The sequence below is a fragment of the Chelonoidis abingdonii genome, chromosome 1 (assembly GCF_003597395.2).
Source record: "Chelonoidis abingdonii isolate Lonesome George chromosome 1, CheloAbing_2.0, whole genome shotgun sequence".
Lineage (NCBI taxonomy): Eukaryota > Metazoa > Chordata > Testudines > Testudinidae > Chelonoidis > Chelonoidis abingdonii.
This window is the reverse complement of record NC_133769.1, coordinates 166,687,554-166,713,152: the sequence shown is the minus strand read 5'-3', so window position 1 is coordinate 166,713,152 and position 25,599 is coordinate 166,687,554. Positions and strand designations below refer to the sequence as shown.

General features: G+C 41.7%; 1 protein-coding gene across 15 annotated transcripts in view; it reads left to right on the top strand.

The window, feature by feature from the left end:
* ABI3BP (ABI family member 3 binding protein) overlaps window positions 1-25,599 on the top strand; it is a 304,680-nt gene that overhangs the window by 233,855 nt on the left and 45,226 nt on the right. For 13 of the 15 annotated variants that reach the window (XM_075072439.1, XM_075072438.1, XM_075072445.1 and 10 more), the window contains 6 exons: window positions 3,026-3,100; window positions 3,599-3,664; window positions 4,711-4,785; window positions 16,160-16,243; window positions 17,891-18,001; window positions 25,139-25,270. In XM_075072439.1, coding sequence (XP_074928540.1) covers window positions 3,026-3,100; window positions 3,599-3,664; window positions 4,711-4,785; window positions 16,160-16,243; window positions 17,891-18,001; window positions 25,139-25,270 — 543 coding nt within the window. The remainder of the gene's footprint in view (window positions 1-3,025; window positions 3,101-3,598; window positions 3,665-4,710; window positions 4,786-16,159; window positions 16,244-17,890; window positions 18,002-25,138; window positions 25,271-25,599) is intronic. The other 2 variants (XM_075072447.1, XM_075072450.1) reach the window with 2 other exon arrangements.

Genomic DNA, 25,599 nt, shown 5'->3' with positions numbered 1-25,599 from the left:
CAGTCCTCAGAGAAGTCCAATCTACAGTGGAGGATTTTCCATTTGAAGACAATAGTCTGTTCAGGGAGAAGGCTGATAATTCATTACACTTATTGAAGGACTCAAAGGCAACCCTCTGCTCTCTGGGGACCTACACTCCAGTGCCATAGAGGAAATTTCACAGGCGCCAATGGTATAAGCAGTGACTGGCACCTCACCCTTTTTATCTTTAGAGGGGCTATGAACCACCATGGGAATGACAGAGGGTGCAGCAGAGCAAGCAAACATTCTCCCCTCTTCCTCCATCCAACCCCAACCTGCTGCTGAGAAACACTTTTGACAGGACCAAATCATTCCAGATGCCATGTTGGTCCTCCCAGATTTCTTGTACACAATTTGGTGGCCATGTAGCTTGTTTCTCCCATGCTTGGCAGATGGTAATGACTGACACATGCATTCTTGACATCATTCAGATAGGCTACACTATAGAGTTAATCTCCCCTCCCCCATCAAAACCCCTTCTCTACCCTTCTTCAGGAACCACTCTCACAAGAGATTGTTCATTCAGGAAGTGGAATCACTTCTTCATCAGGAACCGTAAAGCTGGTACCTCCTCAACACTAGGCAAAGGGTATTTACTCAAAATATTTTCTCATTTCCCCCCCTCCCAAAAAAAAGGGGGATGGAGACTCAGATCTCAAATAGCTCAATGTCTTTATCTGCAGATTGAAGTTCAAGATAGTCACCCTGGACTCAGAACCTTCCGGTCAGGTCAGAACCTTTCCTCCTGTGATGAAGCCTCAGTCAGGTCCTCTCAGCATTAACAAGGCTTCCATTTAACCCACTGGCCTCATGCTGTTTGACCCACCTATCTATAAAGGTTGCCTTTCTGGGTGCCATCACCTCAGCTAGAAGATGAGGTGAGCTGGGGGTCCTTATGGCTGATCATCTGTACACAATCTTCCAAAAGGGCAACGTTTCTTTAAGACTTCACTCCAAATTTATTCCTAAAATAAACTTGGATTTCCATCTGAATCAAACAATTCACTTACCTGTTTTCTTCCCAAAACCACATGTCACCAGTGAGGACATGATACTTCATTCTCTAGATTTCCACCAGGCTCTGTCATTCTACCTACAAAGAAGATATTGCCTAGACTCTTTGTCCTTTGCAGAATGGTTGAGAGAGGAAGTGATCTTTTCCCAAAGACTTTCAAAGTGGATATGAAGCTGCCTTATGCTGTGTTGTGAGTTAACGGTCATCCTCCCCCTAGATGTGAGAACCCATTCAGCTAGGGCCAAGGCTGCTTTGATACCCTCATTTTGCAATGGTCCCCTTACTGATATCTGTAAAGCAGCAACATGGGGTTCTGTCCATGAGAGACATCTTCGTGAGAGACATGTGCAGATCTAAGTTTCGACAACTAATGCATCTTCCAGCTCAGCAGTCTTCCAATCATTGGTACCACAGAGGTCCTCTGCACCCCCCTCAATGAATACTGCTTGTCAATCACCCACAGTGGAATACACATAGGGATTATCACTCTGATAAGAAAGACATGGCATCTGGAATGATTTGGTCCTGTCAAAAGTGTTTCTCAGCAGCAGGTTGGGGTTGGATGGAGGAAGAGGGGAGAATGTTTGCTTGCTCTGCTGCACCCTCTGTCATTCCCATGGTGGTTCATAGCCCCTCTAAAGATAAAAGGGGTGAGGTGCCAGTCACTGCTTATACCATTGAGGCCTGTGGTATTTCCTCCATGGCACTGGAGTGTAGATCCCCAGAGAGCAGAGGGTTGCCTTTGAGTCCTTCAATGAGTGTAATGAATTATCAGCCTTCTCCCTGAACAGACTATTGTCTTCAAATGGAAAATCCTCTACTGTAGATTGGACTTCTCTGAGGACTGAAGCCATGACACTCTACATCTTGGAGTGCTTCGAGATATGTTGTCTTTATATGTATTCCACTACCTGCCCTCCTTTGGTTCCTTTGCACATGATTCATGGTGGAGAAGGAACTAGGGATGCAGTCAGTCTGCACCACCTCTTATGTTCTCAGTTCAGAGCATGAGGCAGAGAAAGACACAGGCGAAAAATCTTCTGGTCTCAGACACATGGAGCACATGCATGCCTCACAGTGGAGTGGAAATAGGGACTACACATCTTGAAGAAGTCTACAAGACTAAGAAAGACGTTATTTACCATGTGATACTTTTCATTGGAATTCTGTGGGATAGAGTTTAAATAATTAAAATTAGCCAGATTAATCATGACTTCCCCCTTTTTCATGACTATATAGCCCTCCATACGCATAGCTCCTGTGAACCTCAGTGGGAGTTACCTGTGCATAAGGGCCACCTTATTGATTGAGAAAACACAAAAAGATAGCTGAGTGCATATTTCAGACAATGAATACAGGGAATTTTAGAAACCAACTTTCAGAATTTCATCTCATTCCATGTTTTTAGTCAAGTACATGAAACTTGCAGAGAATGTTGCTGTTTTTAAAAACAAATTTAAGAAAATCTGTCTGGTTTTTCCCAAATCTTGTGGGGGAATATTCCTAACATGAAAGTTGATATTTCCTCCATGGAGCATTTACTTTGTACAGAAATAAAGTATATTTAATCAAAATCTATCATCTGTCTCAAAGTGATCATATGAAGTTTAATGCATTTATGATACTACTTTGTGTTCTGTTTCTCAGATGAATAGTGTTACAGAAGCGCAAAGTATTAATATACTCAGCCATCTTTCAGATGTGATAATCTGATCTAGGCCTCTAACAGTTTTTCCAAGTTGAGCAATGACATTCTGTCTGCTTAAACGTTTCCTCTGTAGTTTCATATGAATAAGATTTTATTCTTCATTTAGACTCTTACAAAACTATTATACGGTGTTGCTAACGCAGAATGGCTACTAAGTTCAGCAGCCAAATGACAAACTCTGCTTATGGTGCAAAGAACTGTAGAGCCTATTAGACTGTATTTTGGGTGTAAGATGATAGTAACTAACTCAGTTGTTACTAATTTCTGTTTTATGTTTACAGCTTCCTATGTGATTCATACAGAAACCATTAAACCTAAAATATCAAAACCATTTGGCAAAACAGAGGCAACTCTGGGTAATGGCCAACACTTCACATTTTTAAACTTGATGCTGTCACTGCATTTCACCAGCCCATGCTCTCATTGCTTTGAATTTCTTCATTTTGCTTGCAGATGTCGTCTCTTGAGTGATGCTGAAAACTTTCACACCTTTATCTGGAATACTTAACTCTCTGTTTTTTTTACAGAAGCTAGTTAAATTTCTTAAGGCCACAAATGCACTGCAGAACTGATTCCTTATCCATACTCAATTGTGTAACTGAGTGTAAAATAATTGATGTCTTCTCTTAAAACTAAGCATGAATGTAGCCAGCCAGACTCTACGGACTGGCTACAGTTAACTTCTGAGTCCTAAACAAACTAGCACAGGCTTTCAGTGTGCAGCTAAATTAATATGTTGAAAATTCCAGAATTGGCACATGCTCATTTTGCTTCAGTGCACTAACAGGTCTGTCTCCCTTGATTATTGCTATTCCTTCAACCCTGGCACTTAAACTTCAGTGTGTCTCTTTCAGCCCCAAATAAAGTGCGTCTCACTTCTGCAAGACCCAAGATATTTGTTAAGCCACAGACCAGACCTGGTAATTAAATATTCTTTTAAAATATCCTTATTTAATCAGCTTCACTTACTTTTAGCTGTATCTTTTAAATACTGCTGTGAAGTGGTTAGTATTTTCTTTTCTATTGAGTAGGTCTATTGATGTAGTCTTTCCATTGCTGATTTTATCTATTTTATTGAGAATTTTTTTGAATCAGATAAACTTTCGAAGAGCTGGTTTCTAATTTTTTTCCATCTGAAAAAGATGTTTCATTATTTCCAACTTGTACAGAAGCTGTTGACACAGCTAATGCATAGCATAATCTAGAAAGTACCTTATAATGCTTCTTAACCAACAGTAGTAACCAGGGCTCCCGTATTCTCTGATAAATTCAGTTTACATATCATGTCAGACTCTCAATTTCTGCAGTGCATTATGCTAACTTCTGTGACACGTTGAGCCATTTCACAACACTGATTTTGAAGCAGAATTCACTGTTGAAATAAATAAATGCAGAGTTTTGCTTAAGAATTAGTGGCACAATATGGTTCACTAAAATCTCTGCAGCATCTTCAAGTAAATTCAAAGACCAAAATTTTTATTGAATTAAATATGCAAATGAGTAATAGAAACAGTACATTATTTCTTCTGTGGTCCTTGTTGATGTTAAATTTAATACAAATCTCGGTTTTAAATTTTTTTAAATTACCCTAGAACTTCAATTTTCAACATGTTCCACAGTTTTGTGAGAGCAGTTGGGACTTTGCTCACATAATTTTTTGTTATTTGTTCAATGAGAGCTTGTATTGTGCCATCAAATTCTGCAGCTGTTGGATTCTGCAACCATACCCTCTTGGTAGTTTCTGTTTTTAAAAAATGTTTGCATACATTCAGATAAAATGGTTTTTGAAGACCCAATTTAGGGACTAAAATAGAGTGTTTTTTTTAAAAATCAAATGCATAAGACATAATATTACATCATTTCCTCTCTAACCAATAGGGAGTTCAGTTTGCAGTGGCCTGGCTATCAGTGTTTTCTTTTTTTAAATAAAAACTGTCTGAGCAATTTAGTATTATTGTCTCTTCAGCACTAAACAAGACAACACCGGGACCTGGTAGAACAAAAACTGCTGGAGTGATGAGATGGGGTGGGACACCAACAGGTAATACTTACAGATATGCTTTCTCTGCAATATTTTTGAGTGTATCAGTAAAAAGCCAGGAGTGTACCTGTTCAATCCATCTAGCTTTCTCTGAATTCATGTTTTACCAAGTTTTACTTAGTTATGGGAGTGAATTCTCTAACTGGAATACTATAATTCATTTACCGTTTTCTGATCATGTTATGGTGCTTAGTTTATGCCTATCATGACTGAGCATCACTATAAAAAGAATATACATATATATATTCACTACTGTTTTATATATGGTCCATTTATAGCTTCAAATTGAACTAACTGGATGTTAACAAGAACCACAGTACAATTACAGTCGTGGGGTTCCAAGCTGGGATCAAGTTCCCTACCACTCTAAGGGTATGATAAGAAAACAGTTTCATGAACCACCACCGCCCTCAGTCATTTAATCATATTACTGTAGTTGTTTCAGTCTTAACTGGTACTTGGAATGTCCTCTTGTAACTCAAAAGGAAATGTCACTGATGATGATGATAATGATTAGCTACTATCTGAATGCAGTTTTTCAACCATTTGTGCACCTACCTTATAGCAATTTAATTTAGACTACATTTCCCTAGTTTCTGTATGAAAATGTCATGTGGAACTGTGTCAAAAGCCTTACAAAAATCACGATATATCATGTCTACATCTTCCCTCCATCCACTAGGCCAAAAGGAAATTAGATTGTTTTGGCATGATAGGTCTTGACAAAGCTGTTACTTATCACCCTATTAACCTAAGAGTTTTAACAAATTGATTATTTAATCATTTGTTCCAGTATCATAGAATCATAGAATATCAGAGTTGGAAAGGACTTCACAAGGTCATCTAGTCCAACCCCCTGCTCAAAGCAGGACCAATCCCCAACTAAATCATCCAGGCCAGGGCTTTGTCAAGCCTGACCTTAAAAACCTCTAAGGAAGGAGATTCCACCACCTCCCTAGGTAACCCATTCCAGTGCTTCACCACCCTCTTAGTGAAAAAGTTTTTCCTAATATCGAACCTAACACCTCCCCCACTGCAACTTGAGAACTTTATTCCTTGTTCTGTCATCTGCTACCACTGAGAACGTCTAGATCAGGGGTCGGCAACCTCTGGCATGCAGCGCCAGGGTTAGCACCCTCGTGGGCCGGGCCAGTTTGATTACCTGTCGCACCAACAGGTTTGGTCGATCGCGGCTCCCACTGGCTGTGGTTCGCCGTCCCAGGGCAATGGGAGCTGTGGGAACGGGAGTGGGCTGCGGGATGTGCTGGCCACCGCTTCCCACCACCCCTATTGGCCCAGAGAGGTGAACCGCAGCCAGTGGGAGCTGCGATCAGTCGAACCTGCAAACACAGCAGGTAAACAAACTGGCCCGGCCTGCCAGGGTGCTTACCAGAGCCACGTGCCAGAGGTTGCCAACGCCTGGTCTAGATCCATCCTCTTTGGAACCCCCTTTCAGGTAGTTGAAAGCAGCTATCAAATCCCCCCTCATTCTTCTCTTCTGCAGACTAAACAATCTCTGTTCCCTGAGCCTCTCCNTGCAGAACTGCTTCCTAGCCATTTGGTCCCTAGTCTGTAGCAGTGCCTAGGATTCTTCTGCCCTAAGTGCAGGGCTCTGCACTTGTCCTTGTTGAACCTCATCAGATTTCTTTTGGCTCAATCCTCTAATTTGTCTAGGTCCCTCTGTATCCTGTCCCTACCCTCCAGCGTATCTACCACTCCTCCCAGTTTAGTGTCATCTGCAAACTAGCTAAGAGTGCAGTCCACGTCATTCTCTAGATCATTAATGAAGATATTGAACAAAACCTGCCCCAGGACTGAACCTTGGGGCATTCCACTTGATACCGGCTGCCAACTAGACATGGAGCTGTTGATCACTACCCGTTGAGCCCGACGATGTAGCCAGCTTTCTATCCACTTTATAGTCCATTCATCCAGCCCATACTTCATTAACTTGCTGGTAAGAATACTGTGGGTGACCATATCAAAAGCTTTGCTAAAGTCAAGTAATAATGCATCCACTGCTTTCCCCTCATCCACAGACCCAGTTATCTCATCATAGAAGGCGATTAGGTTAGTCAGGCATGACTTGCCCTTGGTTAATCCATGCTGACTCTTCCTGATCACTTTCCTCTCCTCTAAGTGCTTCAGAATTGATTCCTTGAGGACCTGCTCCATGATTTTTCCAGGGACTGAAGTGAGGCTGACTGGCCTGTAGTTCCCCAGATCCTCCTTCCCTTTTTAGAATATGGGCACTACATTAGCCTTTTTCCAGTCATCCGGGACCTCCCGCTATCGCCATGAGTTTTCAAAGATAATGGCTAATGGCTCTGCAATCACATCTGCCAACTCCTTTAGCACCCTCGGATGCAGCGCAGAACTTCCAGGTATTGAAGTTTGGCTGACTGGTCTATAATTCCCTGGGTCCTCTTTGCTCCCTTTTATAAAGATAGGTACTATGTTTGCCCTTCTGTAGTCTTCTGGGACCTCACCTGACCTCCAGGAGTTCTCAAAGATAATTCTTAACAGTTCCTAGATTGGTTCAGCTAGTTTCTTAAATACCCTGGGTTAAATTTCATCAGGCCCTGCCAACTTAGATACATATAACTCATCTAAATATTCTTCAGTCTGTTCTTTTCCTAATCTGGCTTGTATTCATTCCTTCCTTGCTTGTTCTTATCAATTATGTTATGCATCTGGTCATAATTAACCTCTTTAGTGAACATTGAAGCAAATTAAGGATTAGACACCTTAGAGGCTGCTTGCTGTCATCTGTTATTAGCTCTCCTTCCCAACAAAGTGATGGACCTGCTCTTTTCTTCATTTTTTTCTTGCTGCTAATTGTATGTGTAGGACCTCTTCTTATTGTGCTTTATGTCCCTTGTTAGGTGTGACTCATTTCGTGCCTTAGCCTTTTTGATTTTGTCCCAGCATTCTTGTGCTGTTCTTTTGTATTCATCCATAGCAATTTGTCCATGTTTCTACATCTTGTAGGATTCCTTTTTTATTTTAGGTCATTAAATTGCTGCTGATGGAGCCATTTTGGCCCCTATTATTCCTTTTTTCCTTCACATTGGGATAATTTGCAATTCGGCCCTTAGTATTGTCTCTTTTAGAAACTGCCAGCTCTCCTGAATGCCTTTTTCCCTTAGATTTTCTTCCTATGGGACCTTATCTACCAGTTCTCTGAGTTTGTTAAAGTCTGCTTTTTTAAAGTCCATTATCCTTATTATGCTGCTCTTAGTCTTTCTTTTCCTTAAAAACATGAAACCTATCATTTCAGAATTACTGTCAGCCACATTGCTTTCTACCTTCAGATTTGTACCAATCCCTCCTTGTTAAGTTAAACCTAAAATGCTACCCCCTGGTTACTTCCTCCACCTTCTGAAACAAGAAGCTGTCCCTGCTACAATCTAAGAACTTAACAGCAATTATGTTTTGCCGTATTACTTTTCCAACAGATGTCTGGGTAGTTAAAGTCCCCCATTACTACTATTCATTCTAGAAATGCCTCATCCACCTCCTTCTCTTGATTTGGTTGTCTGTAGTATACCTCTTCCATGACATCATCCTGTTTTTCTTTCCCTTTTATCTTTACGCGGAGACTTTCAACTAGTCTGCCTCTCCGTTTTTTGTGGATCTCAGAACAAGAATATATATTCTTGATGTATAATGCAAGCACCTCCTCCCTGCCTATCCTTCCTGAACAAACTATACCCCTCTACCAATATTTCAGTCATGAGATTTACCCCACCAAGTCTCAGTCATGCTAATTAAGTCATAGTTTATTTTGTGTACCAAGATTTCCAGTTCTTCCTATTTACTCCTCATGCTGCTTGCATTTGTGTATAGACATCTAAGATGTTGAGCAGATTCCTCCATTAAATTCCCTTTTATTGATTCTATGACCCTGTTGTAATTTTCCATTTCTCCTCTAAATATCTAGCCTTAGCTGAGGTCACCTTTTGTGTCCTTCAGACAAATATGGACAAAAGCGAATTAAATCAGTAATATAAATTTAGCAGTTTTATGTATTTAATATTGTTTGCTATATTAACTCTGTTTTCAAAGTACTATTTAAGTATTCTATAAGCCAGTGAATTTAAATGTGCAACATTGAGGCTACAATAGTTATTCTGGTAGTGCCAGTCAAGGCCTAAATGATGGATGTTTAAATGGAGGGCTTGTACAGTACTTTATAAAGCCTTTAGACATTGCATAATTTTTCTCCCCTGAACAACAGTGCGGTTACTGAAGAACCCTGGCTAGTCTGTCTTTCTAATACCAGCTGGGCTCTTCTTTCTCCTTCCTTGCTGGTAGTGTTCTTGGACTGTGCTCCAGTTCTTCTTTCTCATTGACCTGTGGCATCAGTGCCAAGATATGCTGCCCCATGCAGAGTGTGCTTGGCAGCTGGAGGATCCAGATGCTAACCTGTGGAATGTGTTTTTCCAGCAGCAGCATATGAGACTGCTGGCTTCCTGGCTGGCTTTTTTCGGTCTTTTGGCTGATTGCATTCTTGGCTCTGGTGCTAGGTGTTAAATTGACTGTGGAAATGGGACCCAGACAGCATCCTTTTGAATAACTTCTTTTTAATTCTTTTCCTAATGTGAGGCAACATTTTCTATAATTTTCTTTAAATTTGATTCCCTGCTTATTTTTCTTAACCTACAAAATTTGTGTCATAATGGAAAAAGTGGTTTTCTTAATGCCTCATTTATATTTATTTGATCTTGGCAATTTAAAGCTCTGCACAATGTACTAGCATGGTATGTTTGTTGTTTTCAACAACTCTCCTACAAAATAGCATTCTCCTTGTGCAGGAACTGAATGGCCTGCCTCTGTATGTGCTGCCCTTTTTTCCCCGCCTTTAAAACTAGAGCTGTGTGCTCAGGCTCTGCAGGACTCAAGAGTTTAGGTAGTTTAGTTAGTCATTTCATAAACTCACCCCACCCCATCTGCTGGCAAAAGCCATTTATGTTGTGAAAATAAAGTGAGATTTGGTGGTCTTGTGGTATTTCTGCTATTGGGGTGGGGGATGCTAGATATTGTGTTATTCCAGGTTGCATGAGTGTTTCCAGGAGGCATGATTAAAGTCAGAGAAAAATATAAACACACACGCAAATATTGTCAGCCACACACATCCCTATTCAAAAGGTGAATGTGCTGAGAAGAAATTCTCCTGATAAACCATTACACTAGACTGACAGATACCATGATAAACAGCATGGTGTTGGGTAGTCCAAATACCACTAAATCCTTGAAGTAATGAACAAAACCACACTGACTTGCAACTTTGAACTCCATTTAATCAGGCAACAGGGAAAACAGAACAACCGTGCCAGTGTTGTGGCTCTGTTCGCCTTTCTCCCGGAAACCCTGGATTTGTTTTTCCATACTGCCTAATTAAATACCATATAAGATGTCATATAAAATCGGCTTGTTTTCTTCAAGATTACCTAATTTAGCTGTGTTTGGCATAGTGGGCAGTTCAATGGTTTTGTCAGTGTGCCTACATATTGTATTGATTATTTAGCTCTGGGATAGCATAGTAAACTAGAACATAATTCCCCTAGTTCTCATGGTGTGCAGCATATTTTTCTGTTTCAGACAGATATTGAACTGTGTGATCTTTACTCACACAGACAGAGACATTCCTTGGGTAGGGCAAATCGGGGCAACCGCTCCAGGCCCTGCTCTTTGGGGGGCCCCATGGGCCGGTGCGATTGCCCAGCATAGTTGGTCCTGGAAGACATAGGTGAGGGAACTAGGCATGCAGGGTATGCTGCAGTCCCCCCCATGCAACCAGGGTCTTGGCTGCTGTCCCACACAACTGGGACTCTGCCCAGTCACCGATGCAAAGCGGGGCTCCCAAGCCGGTAGGGGCTGATTTGTCCTGGCCCCGCACCCTCTAGGGATGCTTGCACACAGACCCATCAATGGATCTCATGCCTGACCTGTAACGCCATTTTGAGTCCTCTGCTGTGTGAGAGTTAGTTAACATATATCATGTAAAGAGTTATTTCAGTGCTATAAATCTGAAAGTAGACTGCAATCATATCAGTTATATAGGGTGGCTTTGAGAGGCAATGCAGTTCTGTGACAGGATACCAGACTAGGAATTAAGAGACCTGGGTTCTTATCCCAGCTCTGTCACTGATTCATTGTGTGACCGTGGGTGAGTCACTTGACACTTCAGAGCTCCAGTTTCCCTATCTGTAAAATGGGAGTAATAATTCTGAGCTATCTTTGTAGAGTGCTTTGAAATCTAAAGAATATGCATTGTCCAAACCTATCTCCTTTTATAACTAAAACAGAATTTGAGAGAAATCATACCTTCCTAGGTGTGAGGATTACTGGATGTCTAATTCCCTAAATAATGATAATTTACAGGAGGTTCAGTAGGTCAGCCAGAAATTTAAATACTGGGGAATATGTGTGTGTGTGTATATATATATCAGTTAATTTGGGAAATGAAATGCATCATTTGTTAATTGTCTAAGAGTAAAATTATGCTGTGTGTGAGTATGACTTTAGATATCTAATATAACCAGAAAGTAATGAGCACTCTGAAAACCAGTGGAATCTCAAGAGAGTAACAGATCTACCTTCTGTTTGGGCAACGAACAAGAGTTTTCTTTGGAGATATTGTCAGTAAATGTTAGTTTTATTAACCTCAAATACTGAAATTCTGAGATTGTGAAGTTGCTTTTTTAGTTCAAACTACCCAGAAACCCACTGGCAGAAGATGAGAAAGCAGGTGAGAACTTGAGGATGGAGACAGGATTTTTCAAGAACTAAACAGGAAAGCCAACCAGTGGAAAGTATGGATATTGGCTGAATAGATCACATCCAGTCGTACCTTGCAAGTTTTTTATTGAAAATTAGGGATGACTAACCAACACTGAGGGTCAACTTATATTTTTTTAGTCACTAAATCCTTTTTGGGAGGTAAGGATGGAGGCATGCAGGAGTGGGAGTACCCAGAAGAATTCTATTTGGCTCAGTCACTCTCAGATGTAACCATACTCTATACTTGCAGGGGAAACAGGCCTGAGAACACAAAACCCAGTTCTGGATTTTGAACTTCCTGAAGTTCAGAGTCAGTTGGATTCAGGGTTTTGGTTTGAGCCATTTCCAGTTTGTGGATCGGTAGGTGACTGAGTGGCAGTGTGATTCAATGTAGAGGACTGAAGTCAGGTGGGGTCATTCTTAATGAAACACACTGGAGAACTGAAGATGAATATATTGTTCTTCTAACTCTCCTGGCAGCTGCTCTTCTTTCTCCTCAGAAGAGTCTCCTCCTACAATTCCTTGTGACCTCTGGTCTCACACCCCCATTCCAGTGCCACTGCTTCCTCCACGACAGTTCTCTCTGCTTCTTCAAAAAGTGCTTAAGTGGTACACAGACCTTGTGTTGCCCCTCTGCATAGGGATGAATTTCACCCTAAAGTAGTGGCTAAGATTAGACAGTGGAGAAAATTGCAGTGGTTTTTGCTGAGACTGGATTTGTTACTGTTTCCTGCATTTTTACCAAACACCATATACATTAGCAGAAGATATTTATAATCATATTAGTTCTTGACAACAAGTGTTATGAAGAAGGGTCTTTTTAGCCTGAAAGCACAGAATTTTATTTTATCCAATAAAATGTTGCATTATCTTTTTATATATATTGTGACAAAGTTGCTCCTTTGCCTTGGTGGGTCCTCCACTTATTGGCGGATTTGCTCTCAGTTTGGCTACTTTTGCCAGTGGCTCAAACCTGCCATTCACTTAGCTAACCTCATCACTGGCCAGCTTGGGGAAAGGGAGGAGAACAATCCCCGCAGTCTCTGCTGACCCACCTAGTGGGTCAGGGGACAGGCCAGGGACCTTCCCCTCCGGTGGGACCCATAGTCCAGGTCAACTCCTCTTGTATCAAATAGGGAGTTGGAGGTTTGGGGCAAACCCAGGCCTACCCTCTACTCCAGGTTCCAGCTCAGGGCCCTGTGGATAGCAGCTATCTGCAGTGTTTCCTGTGACAGCTACAACTCCCTGGGCTACTTCCCCATGGCCTCCTCCCAACACCTTTATCCTCACCCCAGGACCTTCCTCCTGATGCTTGGTGATGCTTGTACTCCTCAGTCCTCCAGCCGTAAGCCTTCTCACTCTCAGCTCCTTGCACACCTCTTGCTCCCAGCTACTCACACGCACCTTGCTGACTGAAGTGAGGTCAGGTCCTTTTTAAACCAGGTGCCCAGATTAGCCTGCCTGTCCTAATTGATTCTAGTAGCTTCTTAATTGGCTCCAGGTGTCTTAATTAGCCTGCCTGCCATAATTGGTTCCAGCAACTTTCTGATTGTTCTGGAACAGCCCATTATCTTACTCGGGGAACAGGGACCTGCTTAATCTGGGGCTAATGTGTCTACTTTCGATCACTCTCCTGTAGCCCTCTGGCCTGACCCTGTCACTACATACATACATGCGTAAAAATAGCAGAAGATGCTGTTGAAAGGGAAGTAGCAGTGAAAATGGAGCAAATTAATCTGTGTGGGATGAATCACTCGATAATTACCCTGTTCCCTCTGAAGCATCTAGCATTTGACCCTGTAAGAAAACAGAATACTAGGCTAGATGGACCTTTAATCTGACTCAGTATGGCTATTCTTATGTTCTCTAGTAAGAGTGCCAGATCCATGGCTGATATAAATCAACGTAGTTCCACTGAAGTCAAGTAACCACCATCATTTCTTCTTCTAAATTTAGGGAAAAACTGGGGTGGAATCCTGGTCTGATATATTATTTTGCATTGAAATCATGGAGGTTTGCAGTTTCACATTGGTTTCAGCAAGGAGTCAGTGGAGCTAAGCATTCTGTTATTAGTAAACATCATAAGAGAATACAGAGCTGTTAAAGGTACTTTGAAAAGATAATCATTATGAGATATGGGTCCAAATCAGAATCCTACATCCAAACATCCTCCCAAATTTTGAAGCACGCCCAGCTCCAGATTTGAATGTTGTGGCTTGGGCCTGTTTGGTCCCTTTAAGAGGGAGCAGGGTCCAGTATACCTGTGACTGATTAGCTTCCTTCTAATTGCGCTTAAAAGAGGGCACCTGAGCCCTAGAGGGGAGGAGACTGGGTGAGTGGGAGATCTGGAAAACTGCCTGAGAGCAGACTTAAAGGGCAAGTGACAGCTAGCCAGGAGAGACAGGGAAGCTGAAAGGAATGCAGGGAAGGAGACTGGGTGAGTGGGAGATCTGAAAAACTGCCTGAGAGCAGACTTAAAGGGCAAGTGACAGCTAGCCAGGAGAGACAGGGAAGCTGAAAGGAATGCAGGGAAGGAGACTGCCAGAGGTGCTAGTCTGCTGACTTTACCAAACTGGAGGGCCAATGCAGGGAGGCTGTAAAGGGCTAAAAGGTAAGAGCCCAGTGGAGAGGCTAGCCGGTTGACCTTCCTGAGACAGAAAGCCTGTGCTGGGAGGTTGAAAAGGACCGAGGGCTAGGAGGGGCTAGCATGATGATCTTCATGATCTGGAAAGCCAGAGCCAGGAGGCTGAAAAGACCTGAGTCATTGCATTGTATTTGGTAGAAAACTCATGAGACCAGTCATGCTCAGGTGGATGGTCTAGAGACTGGGGCCTTGGAACCCAGGGCAGAAAGGAACTGGGAACAGAGTTCTGGTGAACTCATGAGTGGGTGACCTGAAGTAATGTCCTTGGTAGGGGAATGGAAGTCACTGTGTTTTTCTATGTTTCACTGTGGGAACTGGGAGAATGGTTTTCCCACACGTATTCTACAGAATATTGTGTGTACCATGCATAAATTATGCCCCCTGGTGGGACTTTAACTGGACAGTGAGTGAGACTGTGCTCTTTTTAAGGCTGGACTGAGGGGAAACTGAAGCGCGTGGGTTTGTCATACCACAGCCTGTCTCTGGAGCAGCTGCTTTATGACAGGTCCCATCTGTAATGATAACTGATGACTTTGGGATCATTTTGGCTTGGGTTTATCATCACATGCTCAGCAAGACTGTACCTGTCCTGGTTACTATAGCGCTACAGTGGCCACCCAAGACAGCTGCCATAAGATTGCCTAGAAGACTTAACTGGAACCAGTCTGCTGCTGTTCAGCTTGATAAGTAATCAGAAAACGTCTCAGGATTAGTTTTAAGGTCAGATCCTGTTTCCACTGAAGCCAGTCAGAGTTTTGCCAAGATTAGGTTCATAAATGGTGATCAGTGAATAAGAAGTTACTTAAAAAAATTATCCAATTTATACTGTTGGAACAGTACATCTAACACTTAAACAATCTTACTGATAGCTGTTAAATTTATAAAATCTGTTTTTAATGTCATGGGCATGTTGGAATTGAATTTGAAATTGATAGTTATTCGACTGTGGTTTTCATTTTCAGATACTGTGCTATATTAATTTAGTTGACTTCTTTGACATGTTATCCAAATTAAGTTTAAGTACACAATGTTCTGAGTCATTTGGAAAGTAAAGTGTGATAAAACTTTGTTGTTTGTTGATTAATTGTTTTTAACATAACATACTGGGCACATTAAGGAGAACTATTCAGATGGATTGTCCACAAATGTGACAAAATTGCAGTGAATGTCCTCTATCTCATTTTACCAACATTAGCCATTGTGCAGCCAATGGGATATGTAAATGTACCTTCATTTTGTTAGGGGAATGCATATTAAGATTAGTCTACATGTGTCTTAATTGTCAATATGTAAAACAGTTACTCCAAAAATAAGTATGTACCAAGAATATTTATGTTGATCTTTGTAGTGCCACTCAACTTCGTGTTTTTTTTTTAAATCTCTTTACATTACTTGTAAGTAGGGCAGTCCTTTATATCCAAACTGAATTTTACCCACATTTTGCCTTCAGTAGTCCAAATATGATCTGTGTTTGGTTCAGTGTATCTCCAGCGATTCCATATTGGGGATGAACAGATAGTCTTTTTAGGAGGAAAAAAGAGCTGATCCCCTACAAGAGTCAGCACATTTAATTTATGTATTGAAAAAGGAAACAAGCTTTTTCTCTATCGTGTTGGACCCTAGCTTTTCTTGAGTAACCATGGAATCTCACTGCTGTTACCCAGCCCTTGCTCTCACTACCCCTTTCTACCGCTTGTTGCCCCCTTTTTTGCGCTGTGTCTAAAATTAAATTGCCATCTCTTTGGGGCCAGAGCCAATATCTTCTTCCTTGCACTAGAAAGCAACTAGCACACTTTGAGGTTCAATAAATGTAATAACAATGAATGATAGGTGTATGTTCTGAGGATCATGTTTGTTTTATCTAGAGTTTGAAAATGAGTTTTGTGTGTGTGTTTTGTCATGTATACATTTACTTTATTTTCTTTTATTTTGCATGTGACAAAGAAACAGTTCAGAATTTTACCAACTTTCTCATGGGCTCAAATATATCGCTGGAATCCGATATTACAAGGAAGAAGCCAGATTCTGGTAAGATTAATTATGAAGACTTATGTCACAGTTCCTCACAAATGAGGTTAGTGATAAAATTGCCTTTTTAGATGATAAAAAAACAAAACAAAACATATTATGTCTGCTGAAGTAAATAAAATAGGATCTCTCATTTCTCATCAGAAAAATGTGTCCTCGTGGCTCAGGAGACTGGTGATAGAATAAAGAAATTTACACTTTTAGATCATCAGTTCATATCCAGCCCAGGTTGCTGGGGGCCAAACATTGTTACCATTTGATGGGTGTTTGGCAAGCTGTGTGGTCAAGAAGCCACATTACAAAAACACCATCACAGCTGGTACTGATTGGCACTCTTGTTGGATGTCTCAAGAGAGACCCAAGGATGAAATGGGTCTACATGAGACTAAATTACCATCTAACCCATAAGGATACACACTACAGGCTAAGGTTGAGGACAATTAGAAAGGCAGTACGAGGAAGCCTGCACTTCCTCTGTGTGTGCTGTATCTGTCCAGGGCTGTCAATTTGGCAATTTTCACAAGAATTAAATTCCCATGAACTTTCTATATTTTTTAAAGCATTCATATTGTCAAAATAATAATCACTCTGTTCATGCTTTAATTGAGTTTTTTGTGGCCCACCCAGCAAATTACTTTTTATCTAGCTAATTGTATTCCAGTAAGCTTATTAGGAATTGCATTCTTTTAATGAAAAGTAATATATACATGGTATCATTCTGCCTTTATTATAAGAACCCATATTAACTGCTACTTTGGCGTTTCTGTTCACTAGCATTTAATCTGAAAAAAAAAAAGCATCTCTCTGAAGCTGTGCATGAATTTACTTTTATGCTCTTACTGATGTTTTTGAAAGGCTTTTCCTTTTGAATCCTGTCTGATGTTAAAACTTCAAAGAATGTGTGCAAATAAAAGCCTCCTAAATTAATTATAAACTGTGGTGTGTTCATACTCCCGAGATAGAACACTGGCAATTAATTTGCTTGTAAAAAAAGAGAAACAGGGCTTACAAAATCGAGCCATATTGGCCATTCAGTTTAGGGAAGTTTGCACTGCCCATGCTGTACCTGTTCCATAACTAAACTATTTAAGTCTTCCTTAAAATTTATTAAAAATAAAATAGTCATTTAGTATTTTTGGGTGATTCCAGCTTTGTCATGGCAGAGATGCAAGGTAGTAAAAAAAAAAAAAAAATACAATATTGATGGGATTTGGGAATAGGACAATTAATTGCAGAATTCCAAATGTTCTCAGCTGGTGGTTATCCTTTGGAAGAAAAAATATCCAGTTGTGCCTACAGGAATGTTCTTCTTGACAAAAATAACTGTGTACACTAAATGAATCTCTGAAGCATTTGTGTAACCTGTCAAAGAAAGGAGCGGTTCAAATGAACTGTCTTGGCTGCCTTGCTTTGATGAAGGCATGGTTTGATCCTGCAGGCATGCACTTTTCCTGCAGAGAATTTAAGGTCAATATGTAACTTGGTTCAGGATCTCCCTTTCTGTGCTTCTGCTCTTCCGAATGCTGAAGCACATGCCATAAAATTTTGTTTGTGAAGTCAAAATAAAGCTGTTAGCCCTGTTTCTCTTTCTGATTACATGGTTTGTGGTTAAAGAGTTAACAGTACTGTCTTGTAATATTTATACAGTAGCTACAGCACCTGGCCGTCGGCATCCTCCCTTAGCTCCTGCCAAGCCCACACAAGTGCGAAGAAAACCATTGCCTCCAAACACAGTGACTGGTAAACCAGGGAGTGCAGGTATTTCAACCTTTTCATTTTCATTTTCAGTTTTAATGCTTTTGGTTGCTGTGATGTGCTGAATAGCCTTAACCCCTGTTGAATTGAGCACAGTCAGAGCATCACAGGGTCAGGTCCATTTTTGTTAGCTAAGGCAAGTTCTGCAAGGTTCCCACTTGAATTTCCTTGGATATCTGTTTTATGCATACAAAGGCTGGATCTGATGAAGCACAGGCTGAATGTGACTTGCACTTAAGCTACCCTCCTGAGATGAGCATGTCTAATGCTCTTTTGCCTTCACACACAAGTCCAGTTCCTTCTCTAACCAGATTTCAGTATAATCAATCCTACTGGTGCAGCTGAAAGCATAATGGAGTGATGCAAGTTAAGTCAATATTTCATTTTAAAAGCGTTAAAGTAGATAACTTTATGACCAATAATGGCATTTACAGTTATCACATGCATGCCTCAGAAAGATGTAATAAAACATCATGCCTCAGGATATATCTGTAACTGATTATCTGTAAGAATCAGGAAGGGAAAAATGGTGTCCAACATATGCAGCATTACAGAATTTTCAGTGGAATTCGACCCATAAAAAATCAGGGTTGAGGTTTGCAAAGCAGTTCAGTGGGTTTAACCACACATCTACTGAAAATTAATGAAAAGTGTGTGGCTAAATCCTCTGCTCTGCTTTGAAAATTGCAGCTGAGTTGTTTCCTGCTACTACTGGAGGCAGGAAATCAGACTCATAAGACGGATTGTCTGCTCTAGTATTAATAATCCTTTTGTGATTCCAGTATTCCTGTTGATATAAAAAGAACAGGAGTCCTTGTGGCACCTTAGAAACTAACAAATGTATTTGGGCATAAGCTTTTGTGGGCTAAAATCCACTTCATCGGATGTATGCAATGGAAAATACAGTAGTAAGATATATATACGCAGAGGACATGAAAAAATGGGTGTTGCCATACTAACTATAATACGGGTAATCAGTTAAGGTGGGCTATTATCAGTGAGAGAAAAAAAACATTTGTAGTGGTAATCAGGATGGCCCATACCCACAATAAAATATAAAGTCAGACAAAATATGAAGATAGTTACTGAACTTTATATAACTACTTCCAAGCAAAACTGTATTTCATGATTTATTATTCTAAAAGAATAATAATACAGGCGAGTCTCATCTTACGCTGGAGTTATGTTCCGCTGTCAGCGCGTGAGGCAAAAATCGCGTATAGTCAAAATTACATTGAGTGTAATGACGGGTGGAGTCGCCCACAGTACAGGTACAGTATTTACAGTATTTAAATTGTTGTAGGGTTTTTTTGATGACCGCGCAAAGCTGAATTTATGCATGTTAAATGCGCGTAAGATGAGACTCACCTGTACTATGCATTATTAGACAATCTTGAGTCTGCATCCAATAACTGTATTGCAATTCTCTAATTCTGTTTAGACCAAACTGCAGAAATACTTCTTATGTTAAACTGAAGCACATATCACAAATATTTGCATTTTTTAAAAGTTTGATTTTATTGAAATAAAATCCATTACTACAGACAACATTAGGTTTAGTTCTGTGGTTTTGTGACTTACTGCAAAATTGTGTTAAATGAAAACCTGGGTTATGTTTGTAATAGGTCACTGGTTTATAAATAAAAGAAAGAAATTAAGAATGGCTCAAGCTTCATTGTTATTTCCAGGGTCTGATATATTGATTCATGCCTATTACTTTTTGTGTGGATGTAACTACTCATGAGTGTGAAAGGCTGCTAGGTCTGACTAGAGGCAGGCAAATGTGATGCAAATGTATCCCAGTCAGATCTTCAAATTCACCTCAGTTTTGGCTTCTGATGTTAATTCTAGGATAGATACAGGGTCAGCTTTAGGAAGTGCGGGGCCCAATTCGAACAGTTTCGGCGGGGCCCTGGCAGGGATGACTTAAAAAAAATGTAAAAAAACCACATAGGGCTTGTACTCAGTGGGTGGTGCTCCGAGTCTGCAGCAGCACTTCGGCAGCGGGTCCTTCACTCGCTCTAGGTCTTCGGTGACACTGAAGGACCCGCCGCCGAAGACCCAGAGCAAGCGAAGGACCCACTGCTGAAGACCTGGAGCGCCGCCAGGTGAGCAAAAAGGCGCCTCTAGCCAGGGAAGGGATTCTCGCTGGGCATGGAGCGCTCTTAGGCACGGGGCCCAATTCGGGGGAATTGGCGGAATAGGTCTAAAGCCAGCCCTGGTTAGAGATTGCCAGTTGTGCAAGCTGGTGTGCGCCGGGCACTGTATTCAGCAGAGGAACTCACTTTGTGGAGTCATTAACCAGTTTGCCCCAGGTCTCCAGTATTGAAACGTTGGTATTGCATCAAACTATTGCATTACCTGTTTCTCCTTTTACTACGCACAAGAACAAATGCACATGAAATGTTGTGGGCCTGTTTTCCCCTTTGACATGACAGTAGTTCCAGGTGTGAGTTAATGCTGTTAGTTGATTAATATATTTTTAAATTTATGTTGTAATTGGAACATGTTGGGGCAGTTTCATTCTTCGTATGAGTCCATTGATTTAATGGACTCAGACCAGGGATGAATTTGGTCCAAGTTCTGCTCATTGTTACACTAGTGCAGTGGTCCCCAAACTGTGGGGTATGCCTTCCTGGCGGGGGGCAACAGAGGAACATTCGTGGACCGCATGGTGAGGCCCTGGCCAGCCCCCACAAGGAGCACAGGGAGGGAGCACCACCCAGACTCACTCTGCGCTCAACCCAGCTCTGTCCCCATACACAGCTCCAATCTACCCTATGGTCCACCCCCAGCCCAGCTCTTCCCTCATTCCCTCTCTGCCTCCAGCCCCAGCTCCTCCCCCATCCCTTCAGCCCAAGCTCCTCTGCTGAGGAAACCTTGATTGTGCAGTAATGGAGGAGAGTGCAGATAGATTCCATTGCTGGTAAGTGGGGGCATGACAGGAAAAGTTTGGGCACCAATGAACTAGTGTAAATCTGGAGAGACTTCTCTCATATCCAAGAGTTACTCCACATTTGCACTTTTCTTCATTAGATCTCTGATACATCTACCAGTGTTTCATATTTTCATCCTCTTTTCCCACAACTTAAGGGCCAATTTACATATTAGCTAGTAACTATCATAGAATCCTGGACTTTAAAGACAAAATAAACCAATTAGCTCATCCAGGCCGTCTCTCAGGGCCAGGATTTTCTTCCATCATACATTTCCTAATGTTTTTTCCAGTTAGTTTTAAATGTCCCAAATCATGAAGCTTCTACCAATTCTCTTCAGAGACTATTCCACAGCCTTAATTAATTATGCATTGATTTTCCCTTTCATAATTTTGTCCCATAGTTCTTTCTTGTACCACCATTGGAAATTCTTATTAGTAACATATTATATACAAGCTGAGTGTTATGGGAAGAGTTATTGCTTAGCCATTCAAAATCTCCGAAAAGGACGTAAAAGATTTCTATAAACATCCTGAAATTTGATGGCAAGAATGAAAGCCTTACTGGAATTTCCATTTCTGTCCTTACGTCTGATTGACCAAAGCCACTGTCTGTTTGGAAGTGATGTTCTTGTGTATCATACAGAGCTGGGCAAATAACAGATATTTCACAATTCAGAAAAATAAAAAATAAATTGTGTTTCAGATCAAATTGAAATTTTTTTATTTAATTTTTGGCAAATTGAAAAGTCAAAGTAAATTTTGTTTTGGGTTGAATGAAGAGTTAGGTTTCTATTTAGAGCATTTTTTTAATGTGTGTGCGACAGGATCCCTGGGGTGCAGCCTGGGACTGTGGGACCGCTTCGCCCCCTTAACTTTCTCTAGCCTGGGCTCTCTCACAATGCCTTGCTAGTAATCAGCAGCAAACCTCTCCAGGTGCTGTTATAACTCAGCACAACTGCATATGGAGACCCCACACCCAGCTATATTGCATGAATACTCCCAGAGCCACTCATGAATCACACAGAAAAAGGCATCAGAGACCAATCCCTCCAGCTCCCAGCACTGTACCTCAGGAATATACCATCTTACCCTGCTCAAGATGGGCAATGCAAATTTATTAATTGACTCACCACTTCATCAATGGAAAGTGGATATACATCAGCCTTTGCAAAACCTGAGCAGATTTACCACACACTTCATAAAAACTCACTAGTAAAGATAAACTGTTACACAAATTTATTGACTATAAAAGGTAGATTTTAAGTGATAGGCAAAAAGTCAGAGTTAGTTACCAAAAGAAATAAAATATAAGCACGCAGTGTAAACTCTCAACCCCATAAGACTGGGCAACAACTAGACTAAACAGTTTTTCTCACCACACTGGATATTGCAGTCCATAGTATACAGATTTCATCCTTAGTTGGAGTCTTCAATCTTCTTCTCAGTGTCTTTGTTCCTTGCAGCATAGGTAGGGGCAGGAAAAAAGGCACAGCATATAGCCACTGTGTCTGTTTTATAAGCTCAGTCCCATGTGCTTGGGGAACACAAGTCCAAGCATGTCTAGATGCATTGCCTAGTCTCCAGGCAAGGTTGAACAATTCCCCCAGTGAGACCTCATGCTCGTGAGTCATTGCATTGTAGCTCCCTTGCTGGACAATACTTGTTGATGGATGGATTGATACCCTGCTCAAGTGTTGGTTACTTTCCTTGCTGTTGCCTCTAGGAGCTAGTAGCTGGCTGATTACAGCATGTTTTAGTGACAACCATACAACACAATTCTCATAACTTCATATGCATTAATGATATACATGTATGGATAGAGAAATGACTTTTAGTAGATCATAACCTTTCCCCTGATACCTTACAAGGCATGCTTTATATGTAAGATCATGATTATATAAAAATGAGGATTATGGGGGCTCCAAATGCTCCCCCAAGGTATAGAATATTACAGTGTGTTTATAAAATTATAGAAAGTTTTGAAATGAAATCATTTTGAACCAAAAAAAAGTGAAATGTTTCTTTTGGGGGATTTGGTTTTTTTTGTTTTTACTGTAAATTTGGCAAAATTGGTATGAATTTACAAAATGTTTCAATGTTGGAAAATCTTCATTTATCAACAAAAAAATGTTTTGTGTGAAAAATATTGGCTATCTCTAGTGTCATGATAAGCAGGGAGCAGGCCTAAATTATATAGTATTTGAACTCTTTGAGATTTGCCATGCAGTATTTGTTACAAAATATCTGACCTTTTTCAAATGTAATTTTGGACTTCCACTTACTTTTTGAAAACAGACTACTTTAGAACCGCAGAGTTACAAACACCTCAGGAATGGAGGTTGTTCATAACTCTGAAATGTTCATAACTATGAAGAAAATGTTATGGTTGTTCTTTCAAAAGTTTACAGATGAACATTGACTTAATACAGATTTGAAACTTTACGATGCAGAAGAAAAATATTGTTCCCCCCCCCTTTTTTTGTAGTATATGTTTAGCACTGTACTGTATTGCCTTTTGGGGGTGTGTGGGGGGGGGTCTTTGCTGCTGCATGGTTGCATATTTCTGATTCCAAATGAGGTGTGTGGTTGACTGGTCAGGTTGTAATTCTGGTGTTTGTACCTCTGACGTTCTACTGTAGAAATATTTTGCCACATACCATCCACCTCTTCAAATACTTGTCTTCATCATTTAATTGATACCAGGTAGGGTGCCCAGACGTTTCGATTTTATTGGGACTGTCCTGATATTTGCTTGTTTGTCCCGCATCTCGACCGATGTTCGGTAGGGACACGGGACAAACAAGAAATTTTGCCCTTCACTCCAGCACACAGGCGGAGCCTGGAGGGGCTCTTGTCTTGCCCCGACTCCGCCCCTTCCTTCCCCCATTGGATCCCTCCCCAAATCCCTGCCCCCAGCCTCCCCCCCAACTGTCCCATTGGATCCCTAGCCAGACCTGGGGAGGAGACGCCCCTCCATGTGCAGCAGCCTGGGCATCCCTAAGTTGCACTTGGGCCATGACTGGGGCCAGGAGTGCAGCGCGGAGACTGCTCTAGCCCTGTAGCCTGCGGGGCAGCGCGATGGGTCTGGGGGCAGCGCGGAGCAGGCAGGGGCCAGGTTGGTGGCGCGGGGGCATGGGCCAGAGACACGGGTGGGCCGGAGAGGGACTGTGGGGGGGTGTGTCCCAGGCGGGGTGGAGCAGAGCAAGGGAGCCCGGGAGCGGCTGGACCGGGAGCTGCAGAAGGGGCCTGGTCGAGCGCAGCGCCAGGAGGGCGGAGCAGTACCTGCAGGGGCAGCCCCGGGTCTGGCCTGGGGAACCGGCTCCCTGTACTTGCCCATGGGTGGGGATGGGGTGGCAGCAACTTCCCACATGGGGACTCTGACGGGGCTTCACCTCCCGCCATGTGTGCGCCACCCCATAGGGCGGGCTGTAGGGAAATCCAGCCCTGGGGCGGAGACAGCGACAGCCCCGTTCGTTCCCCTGAGGGACCCAAGCAGGACAGGGAGGCTGGGGCATAGTGCTCCCACTCTGGGGCTGCCCGCGGGATTGCACCAGCTGGGCACCTTCCCTTACCGGGGGATATGGAGATGAGGCGAGCTGGTGACGGGGTGGGGAAACTGCGGCGGCCTTTTTTTTTTTTTCTCCACCACCCCCCACTCCTCTCCGCGTCCCGATATTTCAGTTTTGTCATCTGGTCACCCTAATACCAGGAGAGAATAAAAACAGTATCCTATGATCTAAAATAATTAAAAATGGCAAGTAATTTAGTCATTTATTTTCAATGGAGAATAACAGCGCTACTCATCAACACCTTCTCAAGATCGATATTGCTTACTATAAAAAAGAGTCTGTCCAGCCCAGAATAAAACCAGCCTACCCAGCTATAGATTGTACAAAATGTTGGGCAGAACTAATGAAAGTCATGCTGTTTGTCTTGAATGGATTTAGAACTGCCTTAGGAAATACTGTAACAAACTTTTTAGGGTTCCATTGTTCAGCTGTGTAAATTCAGCTGTAATTAGGACAACCCTTGCTGGTTGTCTCTGTTTACATCCATAATCCTCCTTCATACTATGGACTTGGTAATGTGCCCACGATGTTGAGTATGCAAGTGAAAGGAACTTAAAAACAGTATTACAGTGGAAGAGTCCAAGTCTCAGTTACTGAGTTTAGCTCTCTCATCATGTACCTTCTTCCACGTAGGAATTGCCTTGAAGTCACGAGCTCCACCTTCTCCCACGACTGTTGTAGCTAAATCTACTGGACCAACCATATCCCTGAAGATGGAAACACCAAGAAAGAAGCCAACAGTTTCTGCTTCTCCAGAGGACTATGGTAAGCATGTTAGGAGCAGTTTTGTTCTATCTTTGTTTTTATCTAAAGTTCAGGGAGCTCCTGTATTAAAGTTCCATGCAATTCAGCTACTTGATTGTATCAGTCACTTAAATTTTTGTTGCATCCTTTCCCCAAACACTTGTGTTTATGTTATCTATTTAATATAAGATCTCACTTATACCACTTCTGCACTAGTGTAACCCCATTGAATTCAACTGACTTACTCCTGATTTGCATCGATGTGAGATCAGAATAAGGCCCTTTGTCTTCCAAGAAGTCTGTACATGCCTCACACACTTTTGATACTTACTACAGAGGCCACTTGAACT